This window comes from Mugil cephalus, chromosome 4 (assembly GCF_022458985.1).
Source record: "Mugil cephalus isolate CIBA_MC_2020 chromosome 4, CIBA_Mcephalus_1.1, whole genome shotgun sequence".
NCBI lineage: Eukaryota > Metazoa > Chordata > Actinopteri > Mugiliformes > Mugilidae > Mugil > Mugil cephalus.
Genome location: NC_061773.1, coordinates 21786183 through 21802111, shown reverse-complemented (window position 1 = coordinate 21802111; position 15929 = coordinate 21786183). Strand labels below are relative to the sequence as shown.

General features: G+C 40.5%; 1 protein-coding gene across 3 annotated transcripts; it reads left to right on the top strand.

The window, feature by feature from the left end:
- Nucleotides 1-272: 272 nt before the first annotated feature.
- stx18 (syntaxin 18) lies at nucleotides 273-15898 on the top strand. 3 transcript variants are annotated; one of them, XM_047583126.1, is made up of 11 exons: nucleotides 273-454; nucleotides 10049-10116; nucleotides 12039-12154; nucleotides 12262-12339; nucleotides 12488-12554; nucleotides 12652-12743; nucleotides 13485-13576; nucleotides 14305-14363; nucleotides 14860-14929; nucleotides 15028-15108; nucleotides 15191-15898. In XM_047583126.1, the coding sequence occupies exons 1-11, from the start codon at nucleotides 302-304 to the stop codon at nucleotides 15284-15286; spliced, it is 972 nt and encodes a 323-aa protein (XP_047439082.1). In that variant the 5' UTR covers nucleotides 273-301; the 3' UTR covers nucleotides 15287-15898. The 3 variants fall into 3 exon arrangements, with proteins under 3 accessions (XP_047439082.1, XP_047439080.1, XP_047439081.1); XM_047583124.1 differs by having other exon boundaries at nucleotides 274-454; nucleotides 12265-12339; XM_047583125.1 differs by having other exon boundaries at nucleotides 274-454; nucleotides 13485-13573.
- Nucleotides 15899-15929: the final 31 nt, after the last annotated feature.

Genomic DNA, 15929 nt, shown 5'->3' with positions numbered 1-15929 from the left:
CCTATTTAGAAAATAGTGAAAAAAGTTAAAACCCTGAAACAACCAAAAAAAGGAAATTTATGTGAAAAATATAATATTGTCTGAACTATATTCAACCTCAAGCACTTTTATTTATTTATTTGTTGTATTTTTTGTTTATCTTTATTAGTTTCGTAACTGCATTTTTGTATTTTATCTGGCATTGTTGTACTTTTTCTGTATTTTGTCAATAAAAAAGAAAAAAAAAAGAAACTCCACTCGTCGCACGATGATGACGTCCTCAACTGGTGACGTGTCAGTTTGTTTACAGCTGAGCTCCGACATGGCTGCGGACATAACTCTACTTTTCAAAGCCAGCGTAAAGACAGTCAAAACCAGGAACAAGGCCATAGGAATAGGTTTTGATTCCACCAAAGATGAAATTTTCAAGAAAAGCAGACCAAAGAGCGGTTTCTCTACGAAGGCGAAAGAAGTGGTGAGTTTTTTTTACCCCAGCTAACTGTGGCTAACCGAGTCAGCCCTGTTACATATAGCATCGGTTAACATCTGCACTATTTCAATGAAACTAAATTAAATTTCCTGCTGCATTACAGAAGTAACAGCAGCATATGAAATATAGACAATACGTGATGCCAAAGGAAAGTTCTTTATAACGTGTTTAGCAGTTAGCAAGGCCTCAGTCTACAATGTGCACAGCTTTTTTTTCTGATCGTAGCATAATATGAAAAGGGTTTTAGTAGTTTGCGAAACGGATAAAAATATTTCATGTGAGAAAATCTGATTTTCTAACGAGGCATGTGTTTAAAATCGTTCAGCGTTTAAATCGGCTGAACAGCTTTCTGGCCAATACAGCAAATAAAAAGATATATACAATATACAATATATTTTGCTTCTCTTGTGAATACTTCATGCATGTTTCTAGAACCAACTTCATATGTTTAGAATCATATAGGATTGACTTCTTATATTTAATCATCTTTAGAGTGTTTTTTTGAACAAAAAGCATGTACTAATCAGAGATAGTCAGTAGTCGGTTGTCTTACTATGTCTGTATCTCATTGCATTGTTCATCTAACCCTGGAAGTGTACGTCTGTTGCCAATCTGTCACACTCATGTTGTCTGAGTATGTAAATTGCAATTCAAATATTTTAGTTTGCACTAGTTTTAGCTGTAAGTTTTGTTGTGACTTGTGTCATATATTTATACATCCCTGGCACATACTTTGCTACTATGTCATCTACAAACCAGGGATTCATAGTTGCTTTAATGTTAGTATACATGAAAAGTACATCAGATGGTGTATTTTCTAAAAGCTAAGCTGAGGAATAAATATAAGTTAGTTTAAGGTTAAGGGATCAGTTAGCAGTATTCGTTCAAAAGTGAAAAAAGTAATCTGAAAATGAAAAGACAAATACCACTGGTAGACAATGTCTGAGGGAACTGATCCAGTTCACTGTCCAGCCCTCGAAAATAAAAGACACTTTCAAGCTCATGTAAAACCGGCATCGTTTTGCTGTTCCATAGACTTGTCATTGCACGTCGAAACAATGGGTTTTCCAGCTACTATATAACGTTGTCTCATACGTCTGCAAAATATTTGCAGCTTTGTGGTTTCATACTTAGTCTCAACTGTTCTAAACATCCGAACGTAAGCTCTTTTGCTTTTTAAATGGGTGCCATGTCTTTCCAGATGGCCTTTGTTTGGTGTTACTTAACTCATCCTGAGCGAGTGCAGCTGCCCTCACTCAAGCTTGCTGCTGTGCAGCACTTTTTCATCTCATCTCATCTTCTGCTGCGAACTTATCCTCGCTAGGGTCGCAGGGATTGCTGGAGCTTATCCCAGCTGACAGGTCGCAAGTCTATCGCAGGACTAACACAGAGACGAACAACTATTCGCTCTCACCTATCGCCAATTAACCCAACAAGCATGTGTTTGCAATGGGTGGGAGGAACCTGGAGTAGAAATTGTAATTGTATTTTCAAGTAGACATCAATGAAAACTGACTGAAGACCGTAAAAACCGTCAACACTACCTAAGTCAATATACTTTTGGAATGTGTCACTCACAAAATATAATTTACACAGAAAAATAAAGTTGACTGAGGAGGTTTTGTGTAAAGCTGTCATAAAAATGCTGCTGTTGAGCCTTGAACCCAGGTCAAACTATGGGAATGTTCAAAACCTGCTCAGTGTGCACAGCCCTGAATAAAAGTCTGCTCTGCTTGAGATCTAGGCAGACAGAAGTTAAGATGTTTGGTCCAACTGGCCAGCCTCAGCCTCAGCAATTTCTAAAGCAGAACACTTTCATGCCAACTGTCAAGTACCATTGCTCCCCCGACAATGACAGGCTCTGAGCTTTGAATTGACCCAGAAAATTACCCAATGTGATCTTGACTTTAGACTGCAGTAAGCTGAAAAATCACTTTAAAAACCATAAAGGACGCTCTTCTCAGCGCAATATAGAGGAGCCAAGTTTTCCTGTGATATCCTAAACAAGATAAAGCATGTGAGAGCTGACGGTGTCGGATAGGAAATGTTATTTCATTAGATCTTTTAAAAGAAAAAGCTAAGCTTTTTCTGCAGCACTCTTGTTTGAATTGTAGAATTTAAGCGTGATTTCACACGGGTCTAAATATGTGGGAGAAAAATCTGTTTTGAACTTCTTTGTCATGGGACTCTAAAATCCTGGCAGAAAAAAGTAACACTATCATTTAATTAGTTCAGGACACTTAACAAAAAACATCTTAAATTGTATTCTTCCACTGAAAGGCAGAGCCATCATGTACGGTTGGCAGTAATAGACGGATCATTGGCAAGTAAAAGGCTTCTCTCCATTTCATGAGTATTGCTTATGCAGCCAGAAATCCTTGGTCTGACATGAATATCATGAACACAAACGTCTTCAAAGGCACCTTGAAGAACCACTTTACGTATCCCTGGGGGAGTCAGGGCTTTAAGTTGTACCTGATGTCTCCAGCCATCAGTCTGAGGCAAACGTTCGCAGCAGCTCCGCACAGCCAGCTTTTTGTTATGTTCTGTTACATTGATATTAGAAATGGTGGTTTAATAAAAGCACCGCTGCTGATTCAAAAGAAACCCGAACCTGTCCTGTGGTGCCTGCCCCTGTCTCCGTTCGCGCTGCAGATATCATCTCAGACCATCTTAGAGAAGCAGTTTTTTTTTTTGCAGAAATTGGAATTGCGAGTTTGGAATGTCCTGACTGCTTACAGTTATGTTGCGGTTTCCCCCCGCGCCCCCCCCCCATCCCAGCGATCCATTCTTGTGTCTATATGGCCTGACACAGGCAGCATTTTTTTACGCAAGTCGCCTCTTCCCATGTATGATTCCATAAACACGCTGCAATAACATTTTCTTTCGGCTCTCAAACAATTTCTGGGGAAAGTCGATCCTCCCAAGAGCCAGTGATTAAAGGTGGAAGATCAAAACAGAGAAAATATTAAATTAGGTCCCCAGTAACAATGTTGACGGCCGGCACTTAATGCGCAACAGATGTGGGTGCCCTTCAAGACATGCAGAACTCTCCCGCTAACTCTCCTCCCTCCCTGGTTCCCACTGAAGGTTCACTAAAATAGAAAGAAAACATCAAAGTTGACAAATACACAGTGGTCCTGTGAGACGTCTTTCCACTCAAAAATCAGCCCAGCGAGAAAGGAAATGTAGCTTTTTCCAAGGCAATGCAGAAAAGTTTTGATTGACTAATAAGAGGGCCAGTGTTAGCAATATGGGCTTCGGTCAGGGGAATCTTTTACCTCACAGGGGTTGGTTTTGTGAGCTGTGATCTCCATTTCACCGCTCACCTCGTCACTCTCCGCAGCATGCTGCCCTTCTCGAGTTTAAATGGAGGAGGTCACTCTAAAATTGTTAAATTGGGTGTAGAAAATAGTGCTCGGCTCCCCGCTGTGCCTTTAGTATTGGTATTCCGAAATTGGCTCCTTCTCACAGTGTTTTCTTTGAAACGCTGAAAGGCGCAGCTATCAGCCCGCTCTTAAAAGCATGTTGTGCTGTTAGAGGGGCTCTTCCTTGTGAAAACTTCAAACTCAAATGGCATGCTTGTGTGTTTCGAAAACATTTAGTTTGAAGTTTGAGAATCAGGTTTACTTTAAATATATCTATATATATATATATATATTTTTTTATTATTATTTTTTTTTCAATGACGATAAAGTTCCCGACTCCGAGTGTTTTTAACATTTCATTGAAATTGTGGTCGATTTAAATTGAATCAGCCCAAACAAAGACAGACTGTAAACCCTCGTGTATTTTCTCACTGAATTACACTGGGATGTTCAAGAGAATCAGCAGAGCTGGAGATCAAACTTTGAAAAAGTAGGTAGGGATATTTTTACGATCCCACAAACGCTTTCATTCAGATGAAACTGGAAGGCATTCAGAGGGTTTTTTTTTTTTTTTTTTTGTGCGTGTAACAGATGGTGTACAACCTTGAGAGCAGATGGTACAGCAGTGACACTTAAGAGAGAATATGTTGCACTTTTCTTTACCCTTTTCAATTCAATTCAGTTTTATTTATATACAAATTGTCTCAAGACGCTTTGCAAAAAAACGCCTTTTTACTTTTCTTAAAGTAAAAGTTATTGACGTTTGTAGGTTGAATAACTGGGTACAAGTTGTATATTATAGTTTAAATATTTCTTACTGAATATACCCTCACTTTCCAGTTTATTAGGTACACTAGTATAAAATAATATTCAGTCATGCACTGAACTTTTTTAATGACTGTTATTATGTTAATTTTATGCTGAAACAGCACAAAAAAAGTGATAATATGTGACTGCACATCTTTTTTTTGTTACATTTAGCTTGAATTCATTCTCACAAGTGCACGTAAATATATTTTTGGAATAGCAGGTCTAGTAATTGTTGCACGGAGACACAATAAAGAACAATGATCACTGGAAATAAGAGGCAAAACCATAATGCCATATATGACTTTGTCGCAGTAGATTTCCACATTCCTCGTTTTATTGTGAACCGTATGGAAGTGTGTAATCTCCAGTTTTACGTTTCGCTCACACTCAGCTGTCTAAGCCAAGTCTGTACCAAGCAATTTGCAGGGATCACCCTGAGACGACGGGCGCTGCTAAATGCTCTCTTTACCAGTTGGCCTAATCCCGCCGCTGTTTTTCCGCGCAAGCTGGGGCAAATTGAATTTTGAGGCATCTGCTGTCAGGCCTGAGTGCAATCTTTATTTTGTTCCACTGCATGCAACAAAATGTTTTTGGATGACTCACGAAATGGAAAATAAATGTGGAAAAGGCGGCGAAAAGCAGATTTGCAGATGTATATCAAACTTTAAATCATGAGGCGGACACTAAATACACCCGGCTAAACGGTTCAGCCCGGACAAAAGTAGAGGCAAGCACAACAGACAAGAGTCGAGTTTAAACATTTAAACAAGCTGCTGGACTTAAAGCGGCAGCTGCGGACGCTTTTTTTGAAGAATTCGACAAATTTTCAGTTCTTTGTGATTTACGGTCGCTGAATTACTACCAGTAGAGATGACAGCAGCCTGCATAGTTGACCCTGACGCTCCGAAATACAGGCTGAACCATGTAACTTAACATCTGCTTTAAACAGATGACAGCTCTAAAAGAGAACTTTTGTTGTACATTAAGATGTTGAAATAAGTCATGGGGTATTCTTCAGGAATAGTCGTTTCACATTAATACTGAATTGACTGAGTGAAAGTGAAGCCAACGATGCTGTTAAAAGTTTGTTTCTTCCCGTTGGATAATCTTCAGGATTTCTACAAATGATATTACCCACATCTGTCAGGGTGTTTCATTTTAATTTATTTATTTATTTTTTTTTTACATGCTCATTGCTTGTGGCATTTTTTTTTTTTTTTTTTTTTTGGAACATTTAAATTTTTTGACCAAATCTTGAATCAAGAGATAAATATAGTTTTTCTATTCATTAGTGCCTTTCCACATTCAGAGAGTTATAATCTATAATATACAGAGGGGAAGTTGCTGTATCACTTTCTTTTACTGTTTTATTATATTTTATGCATTTTTTTTGCGCATCTAAACTTGGAATGAATTTTACTAGGATTGTCACCTCCTTTATTTTCTGTTGCTTCTTAAAGCTGCCTTATGAGGCATCTCTTACCAAGCATCAGTAACAAGATCAAATGATTTTATTACCATCATGACTAAAATGTATAACTGTGTTTAAAGCAGAAATCAAAAACTAGGTATGAGATTTAAATGCTTCCTCCCAGTGTGAATCCAGGATGTGTGAAATTTTAGCACTTAACACCTAAAAAGACAGAGTGTTGATAAGAGTCGCGACAGATTATGAATTCAGTCATGCAACCAGTCTGGCTCAGTGCTATCAAGATGTAAACACTGAATAACAGGAAGTGAGGCGAGTCATTGATCTCTCATTATTCAAAGGCAAAAAGGTGGAATCACGTAGCAGTGCACACTTACATTAATTGAATATGCGAATAACGCACCGTTTGCTGGAGAAACTGACACAAGTGTTTGTTTAGTGTCTGTTTATCTGATCTCGACTTCATGTCACCTGCCCTTCGCAGAAGCAGCTCACTCATGGCTTTGTTCGTCAGATGTGACAGCCTCAGCTTTTGCGTCTGTTTTGTATGAAACTGATCGTTGAAACGCGATTGCCTCAAAGCGTAGCAGTGGAAATGTCACAGAAATCGGTTTAAAGCAGATTACGAGAACTCTGTCAATGGGGATGTCAGCAGCAGGAGAGCTACGATCTGAGACGATCTCTCTTCGTTCTTTTATTCTGTGGGGAATTTGTGAAAGTTTAGAAATACTGAGTTTGAGCCTTGTGCTCTTTGCAGCAGAAGAGTTGCAAAATCTGAAATCCATTATTCCGACTATTTTTGGGTTTGAAATTTAATACCCATGCTTGATTTGACTTGTAAAATCAAAAATAAACAAGCTCAGAGAGAGTACAAAAGTCTTTGAATCTGAGGGAATCATCTGGCGAAAAGCATTAATGCAACGTTAGCATGTCAAAAATAAGGTGAAAGACAAAATTCCTAAATATTCTTAAAAGCTTTGTTTGATTGCCTTTTGTTTGTTTATAGAGCTGACTGAAGCATTCTGCGAACAGACATGAGAAGACAAAACTCGGACCATTTGAGAGTCAGACGTAAACATGATAATAAAGTCAACATGTGGAACCGTCTTCTCCACTAAAGCGCCGTCCCTGTTTTCGGGCCCGTACACGGCGGAGCATGGCGTCAGCGCGGATAGCCCACGGTCAGGACACACAGAGACTTAAACCAAAGCAGGGCAGCCATCATTAAATTTTGTCAGTTACCTGCATTTACCAAAACAAAGAGCCGTCCGGGCTCTTTGGAAATCTCTTAGCTAAGCCTTTTCTCTTTTCTTCCTCATAATAATCCCCCCTGATGGTTTGTTTGGGCTCAGTCAGGGCTGGAGGGATGCAGGGGGAAGGAGAAAGTGAGGAGGTAAAGTGGGGGTCTTTGATGATGACGAGATTAGATATAGCCCGGCAGACTGTCTCCTTCTGCCTGCACTGCGAGCTCCACCTCAAGCACACACACACCTACAGCAGCTACACACACGCACGCACACACACACACTGGCTCACACATAGCTACGTACACATGTGTATAGTGAGCCCGCATGCACAAGGCCACCCCCTTCCTCATTGTTGAAGAATTACTTGCTCTTTAAGGTCTTAAGTTACAAGAGCAATTGATCCCTCTGACCCCCTGCAAACCCTTGAGGTTGTGCTGGGAATCTGAGCTCCAATGTATACACACAGGAGACAGCTCAACCCCCAGAGCAGCAGTCTTGACACTCTTCTGCACCCCGACTGCACATGCACCGTTTTCTGATTCAGCGTGGCCTCTACGGTGTGGATTTAGCACTGCCTGCTGGCTGAAACAGTGTAGTGCCGTGACCAGAGTTTTACATGAAGCTGAAACTAAGAGACAGACAGTTGCTAGCAGAAAATATAGTGAAAATTAAAGTTAAATTAGAGTGTATGGTTTTCTGCTTGTGGCATTTCAAGGAGAGCTTTTTTTAAATTCTTCTCCTGCTTCTGCTGTCACTGGGTTACCCCACACACCGTAGCCTGACGTGTACCTCCTCAGAAATGTAATTCTCCCTCTGTGGATGCAGCAACTTCAATAAAAATAACTTTTCTTCAACAGTTATTCCAACATAATCTGCTCATTTCTGGTTGCGTCTAAAGTCAAGGCTGTTTGCGTAGGCTAAGATGTAGCATCTTAGAGTTTAAGTTGAGATCTTTTCAAATATATTTCCCACGATATATATCGTCATCACTTTATAGGTCTTCAACAGGGGGTCTGGGACCCCTAGTGGGTCTGTGGAGGTACTGCAGGGGGTCGCAAAATCTTTGGCTGATTAGACATTTTTATATATATATTTCTTTCTAACACACATTAATATGAATCCAACATATTTAAGTAAAGAGATAATGAATGGCTTAATACTGAATGCAAAATAATGATAATAATAATGTATATTTATAAATAGCACATATACTAGGTAGGGGGTCCCTACATAATCTCTCCATCAGTTTTTGGGTCCTTGGCCTGAAAAATATTGAAGACCCCTGCTTTATTACTTTATGCTATGAAGTGCCTCACAGTCTACACACCAAAAACATCCAGTTTCCTATCAGTGAATATTAAGAAAGTAACAAAATGGGCACAATACTTTAACAATTCAGTTTTGTAAATAGTTTGAGTAGACCAGTTGTTTCTGCTTCACATTATATTTGACATTTCCACATTGGAGACATTGCCTTCACTTGTTTCTGTCAAAAATAACACCTCGAGACTTAAATCAAAATGCACGAGCTAAAACTTTTACTCGTTTGTAAAACGGTGGTCTTCATGCATTCCCTTCTGAAGACGGCTCTTTCACACCTCAAGTTTGTTTGTGTGTCTCGTTCACTGAGGCCGTTCACAATGTTTTGAATGACTTTGAACAGAAAGGTCCAGTCCTCCCCGAAGTCCCGTCTAAGTTCAACTGCACCGAACAACAATTAACTCTTGACCTCAGTTAATTATATTATTACAAGGGTCGACTCGCCTTAAAAGCCCTCGCCTGCGTTAGCATGTCACCCGCGGCAGCATCGTCCGTCACCGAGTTACCTCCTACAACAGAGGAGAGTTTTAGCTGCGTTTACCTTGACAGCTCCATTTTTAAAACGCTAGCTCAAATCCAACACCGCTTCAGGTCAACCGTGACGCTAGGAATGAGTGTTTGGAGACGTTATTAGACGGCCGGGGCCAGGTAACTCTTTGCAGCCAAGGCAATTTGATAATTGGGGTTGTTAGAGTGAACGAGATTGAAGTCTGAAGACAGCGTCGTTACGCTATCAAAATAATCCCCGCGCTCTGCGGTCGCTGTCACAGTCAAAGTCATTGTGTCATTTTTCAATCCTGGGCTTGTCTGAGTTCTGTCTTCTTGTGGATCCAACACAGCCGGCTGTGTGTGCATTCACAGCCACCAGCACCCTGCCAGCAAAGCTCTGTGGACAGAGAAGCAATTTGGTCTTTTTTAATATTTGACCGAATTACTGGAGCAAATATTGGATTAAACCGAGTTTCCTCCGGTTTCCCTGTAAACACACACACACTCTCTTGAACATTTTCTCTGTGATAAATAGTAACAGATTATGAATTTAAAGCTTATTAGAGATGGCTCTGTCGGTGCTCTGTCTGCAGCTCATGGTTTTATTTATGAGAGTTGTTTGACGAGGAAATTGCAGGTTTCATTTTCGTGCTCCGTGTAGGTGATGAACTGTCGTGAGTAAATATTGAAAATTCACAGAGATAGACATTGGTCGCCTGTCATCTCCAATAAATATCATATTATACATTTACTCTGGCTCTGTCTGAATGTAGCCGGGAGAAAATAGTTTCCTAAAGTCTCTTTCTGAATACTGGGTCGCCTGTGCCCACGTGTTTGTGGCGCAGCTCTTAAAGGGTCTCATTGACGTGAGCGTAATGAAGTCCAGTAATGTGTCTTCTCATTTTTATCTTGGCAGATCACGAACATCACCAAACTCAAAGACTTTCTGCTGCAGCACCGAAAAGATTATGTGAGCGCCGGAAGGTAAGCCTCTCCAAATAGTCACAGAAATCCACCACAATCAACAGCAGCCGCAGCGAAACCCTCCAAGGCTGCGAGGAAGGCTGAGGAGGGGACCAGCGCTTTGATCTCAAAAAAAATTTAGAGCAGGTCAGGAGTCAGGGTTATTTGATGGGACTTTCAAACATGTCAGTGTGTATGTGTGTGTGTGTGTGTGTGTGTGTGTGTGTGTGTGCTGCAGGGGCTGGCTGCTGGCACAAGGTCAGCCTCGAGTAGGGTGGTCTGTAGCAGCAGGCTCCAGTCTAATTGTCTGGAATAATTGAGCTGCAACCAAGTGGAGAACAAATCACGCCCAGGGACTAATCCAGGCCTTCCTCTCTTCAAGGCCCCTCTGTGTTTCGTAGGTGTGGGTGTGTGATTTGTTGATAAAGCCTCAAAAGAACACATTGACTAAACATCAGAGATGCCAGTGGGTCGAGCGCAGCGGTGTTTAGTGGTGGGAAAATCCAGTGCGATGTGCGCGAGTCTCATACTATGCTCCAATTTTCCTATTAACTTGAATTTTCCTGACAGAGTAATTATGGATTATTACTGAATTTGTTTAGCTTGTCATCCGCGCAGCCCGAGCATGACTTTGGTTAAAGTGCCTTAAAATAGAACACAATATAAAGCAATACAATACATATTTGTGTAGTGGAAACTTGAGTTCAAAGGGAATTAGTGGCATCTAGTGGAGGGATTGTAGATTACAAACAAAGGACATACAAATACATCCATTATCTATTTTATCTCCATAAAAAAAAGAAAGGTCCAACATGGTAATTTAGATATAAAACACTCATTTTAACCTTACAAAAACACAAAGATGTGTACTTTACGGTGGTTTTACACTCATGAAAATATCATTTTGAATACCATTTTTCATTTCTGAAAAGATTTCACATATCACAATACTGTTTCTTCCAATACAATATCGACTTTGAATGTCTTAATATCGACTTTAAAAGAAAAAGTCATGTTTAGGGCCGATCGAGAACGACTTCCGCACTTCCACCACCACTTTTTCTGTACAAATCTAAGTTCAACTCAAGTTGTAAATGGATCATTTGGATTAATATTGTTTTTTGACTGTCATCTGATGTACATGTATACAATGTGTATTTTAAGCTAGATTTAAAATGTCTCAGTGAACTATGTAGAATATTGCAATATCATAATATCGCAATAATGTATTGTATCGTGACTCTAGTATCGTGATACGTATCGTATCGTGGAGTCCTTGGCAGTACCACCCCTAATATTGATATATATTTGCCTTTGTCAGCGGCAAAAGACAAATACTTCGCGTTTGAATTGTGCCATAAATTACACCTGATGCATAAAGGGTAATTTCTTAAAGACAAAGACAAGTCTGTGACAATAAGTAGGTGGATGGATGGAAAGATGGATGGATGATACATTTCCCATCATCTTTCACACCAAGAGGAAACAAGCAAACATAAGGATCATTTTGATGATGTATGCAAGACAAGAGATATAGTTCTGTCTTCTTAACTTGCAGAGGAAGAGCTTTGCCTGACTCTGTAAATAAAAAAGAAAAAAAATGAATGACTACTGTATGTGTTCTATATCAAATGTAGCCCAGTGCTATTTATAAATGTACTGTATTATTAACGTTTTGCATTTGGTATTAAGTTATTCAAATAATACACATCAGATTTCAGATTTTGCGACGTATTTAAAGGGACAGTGTCCCTAACACAGAAAGGCATAAAATACGATGAACCACAGATGAAGTACGTCCTTAGTGTCTGCTACAGATTCAGCCTAACTCATAAACAGCATTAACACAAGTGCTTTTCCAAGTCCGTGACATGACGAGATTACATTTACAGCAGAGGTCAAACTATTTAAACATGCTCAGATTGTTCTTTTGTGTTTTACAGCCTCATTTCATCAGATCTGACCCGCATGACGGACACTGAACGAGACCAGATCGACCAGGACGCTCAGATCTTCATGAGGACCTGCTCTGAAGCCATCAAGCAGCTACGCAACGAAGGTGTGTTTTTTATTTTTTTTAAAACTCTGAACACTGATTTTTGAGACTTTTGGGGATTAAACCAAAGTCAGGGAATCTGTCTTTAATACGTGAACTTGTCACCACAGCAGAGAAGCAGGTGACATCAGCTCAGGTGAAGGAGCACAGAGGAGCAGTGCTGGACCTCACTGAAATGTATCTGAAAGGTGAGTTTGTGCAACTCATTATAATCGGAGTCTGTGCCGTGCAGAGAATATGTTGAATGTTTCCATATGTTATTGGCTCATTGCCTCATGTTGCTTCAAAACAGAGCCCTATGGTCACATCGTGTGTATCTTTGTGATTGGTTTTAAGGAGTCTGCAAGATTTATTCTGAGCAGAGAGCAATAAGAGTCAAGAGAATGGTTGACAAGAAGAGGCTGTGAGTACTTTCATCCCTCATTCATATAATATCATTCATCCCGCTGTTGATGTTTTAAAGCCGTGCCTCACATGCCTCCGTGCTCCTACGGTTTCAGATCAAGGCTGGCCCCAGAGCGCCTCAGTCGAGTGGAGAAACCTGTGGAAGTGCAGCCTGCAGAGGAGAAAACAGTCAAAGAGGAAAGTTCTGGTGAGTTATTGAGTCTAAGATACTGGGCTCTATTTCTGTGAAGGCACGAACCCAAGAAAAAGAAACCCTGCTGCTGTGTATTCTCTTCACTTGCTGTGAGTCGTGCTTTATTGTTGTGGAATGTGGCTTTATTGTTATTTTTGCCTTATAATGTGCACGTTACTCAATGCGGCCGTGTTTCACAGCGTAGCATGATTTACGTGATCGGATTCATAGTTCACACAGTTCACATAAAGACAGTTTTCATTCATATGTACAACTAAAGCAAATCGCTGCAGGTACCATCATTCCACATTTAAAGTAAAGCAGTGCTTTTGATTTTATAACATTCGTGACATTGTGTTGTTTTTTAGGGGATAAAAATTCTGGCTAAGCTCTAAACTTAGACTTTAATGATCCACAAGGGAAAAGCCTTGGTCATAGTAGCTTAAATGTTATAAAAAGTACAGGGCACTCGCAACAACAGACTCGTAGAAAGACTCTAGGAGCTCACTGCACACATTAAAAGACCTGAGCTCAGAAAGTAGAGTCTACTCAGATCCTTCGTGTACACAGCATCCCTCCACTCCAGCCTATTATTAATGTGGACTCCCAGGTACTCGTCCACTACTTTCACCTCCAGGCCCTGGATGGTGATGGACTCCACTGGTGTCTTCTTCTTCCTGGAGTCAACAACCAGTTAATAAAATGTAATTTCTGCCGTTATTATACTATAATGTTTGTGGGTTTCTTTTCCTGCAGAGAAGAATGTAGCAGAGGTACCGGACAACCCTGTCAACCTGTGGGAGGAGGGCAGAGTGGAGGATGAGCTCTCCCCAGAGGAGATCCAGGTGGTGCGTCACCTCAAATATCATTATTCGTGTTATAGAGCGTATAGAATGTATAGATCTGCCTCAGACACACGTGAGGCTTTTCCTCATTTTCTTTCAAAATATCTATATAAATAAACATAAAGTGTCAGATGTACTTTACTATACAAATGACAACAAACTTTAGTAGCGACTGTGTTTTGTTATGGCGGAAATCCACTTTAGTTGATATTTTAGCACATTTCTTACATATATGTCTGGTTATCGGCGTATATATGGCTTGTAATTAAGAGTAAATCTGCCATTTTGTCTCACAGTAACTGGGTAAAGAGTTCAATATTTAACCAGCAGAGACGTCTTAGCCGTCCCCTCTTTCATTCTAGATCAGATTCAGCCTCATACTTGTACAGATAGGTCTGGTTACCTTTTCTTATCAAGAACAGACACTGATGTTACCTAGTAAGTTTGCAGTTTTTTTCAAATTATCTTCCATAACTTCGTCTCTGCAGGATTATGGAAGCTGTCCAATCAAAAGACAGCGGACTTTTATGGGAGGGGGAGGTTTAGAGAGCCCAGAGCCACAATTATCCAGAAATTGACTTAACTGAGGGGCATTATAACAGGCAGTGAAGGATAAATTAGTTTTTTTTTTTTCTTTTTACAATTGTGAATCATACAAAGCTCCATTGAAGACCCTGATTAAAAATATCGAGCTAGAACGTCCTCTGTAAAAGTTCTGTATTTGTGTTTAGTTTGAGCAGGAGAACCAGAGGCTGATCAGTGAGATGAACAACCTGGTGGATGAAGTGAGGTGAGTGCACCAGCACACTCTCCCTTTTTAATAAGTGTCCTCTGAACACCACTGCCACAACCAGGGTAGGTCAGCAATTTCATTCTGCTCATGTGAGTGCGGGGAAATTATAAAAATGTTAAATGAGGAACGGTAGTAATGCAGAGACACGCTCGTGTGAATGTGTTACGTAACGTCTCTTCTCACAAAATGACACGGCCCTAACGACCGAAATGCCAGGTGAGTGAGGCAACAGTTCCGCGAAAATGCCAGATGTCGATCCAGACAGGATTAAAATGACCCGAGGGTATTTGCAGATGACATTATTGTGGTGGTGGCCACAGAAAATCACAGACATGTTTGTTCCAGATGGAACACAACTCCTGAGGTGAAAATCACCAAACGCCGGACCTACCCCGGTAATGCTGATGCCATCTGGAAAGGCTTAGATATGCTAGGCGCACTGTTTTAATGGGACATGTCGTGCTTACTTTTTTTTTTTTTTTGCCCCCACCAGGCAAATTGAGGGGAAGGTGGTGGAGATCTCCAGACTCCAGGAGATCTTCGCTGAAAAAGTCTTGCAACAAGTGAGCTGATTATCTTTCTATCGCCTCAATTACTTAAATGCAGTGTTTTCAGGTGAGCTTTTACATGAACTGATCGCCCGTCTCAATTTCTGTGACAGGAAACAGAAATAGACAATATCCATCAGCTGGTTGTGGGTGCAACAGAGAACGTCAAAGAAGGCAATGAGGACATACGAGAGGTACCTTTTTACTACATCTGCAATTTTCTGTGGGTTGATATTGATGAACCCGATCGGTCATTCTGTTCACTTCTTTCACAAGGCGATCAAAAACAACGCCGGCTTCCGTGTATGGATCCTCTTCTTCCTGGTTATGTGCTCTTTCTCCCTCCTCTTCCTGGACTGGTATGACAGTTAACACAACTGCCCCCGTGGACACCGTGCAGCGACAAGCGCTCTGGAGATGGTGCACATTGGAAATCTTATAAAGAAGCAACACTCAAGACTGAATATACAGTTCATTATAATGGACAAGCCGGACAATTGGTTCTTCATGAAGATTGTTCTCTTCCAAGTGAGGACGGCAGTTTGTTCATCCCTGCTACCATCTATTAATCATTGTCCAGTGCTTTCAGGGGTAGCTCTGATGAATAAATGCACTCCTGTGGAGGTGGGGGGGGCGAGCTCGGTGTCCACTTTAACAATCTGTCCGCTGGATAGACAGTCAGCCTTTCTCTACCACTGGAAAAACTGATAAAGGTTTGATTGGCAGCATCTATCTTTGTGAAGCTGAGTGAAAAGCAAGATTGTGATGTCTGCTCATCTGTTTCGGAACAAACTTAAATGCACTAGAGAAAACCTGTGTCTCTCATCTGTTTCCCTCAACAACATGTTGTAAATCGCACTTCACTCTCAAAGGCTTGCAATGGTTTTCTTACTAGGCATCACAAGGATCCATTTGACGTCTGTGACAGCATGACTGTACTTACCACTTACGTTCTAGTAAAACAAAGCAATATTTGTGTTTGAATTATGTATCTTCTTGACTTACGTCGAGATAT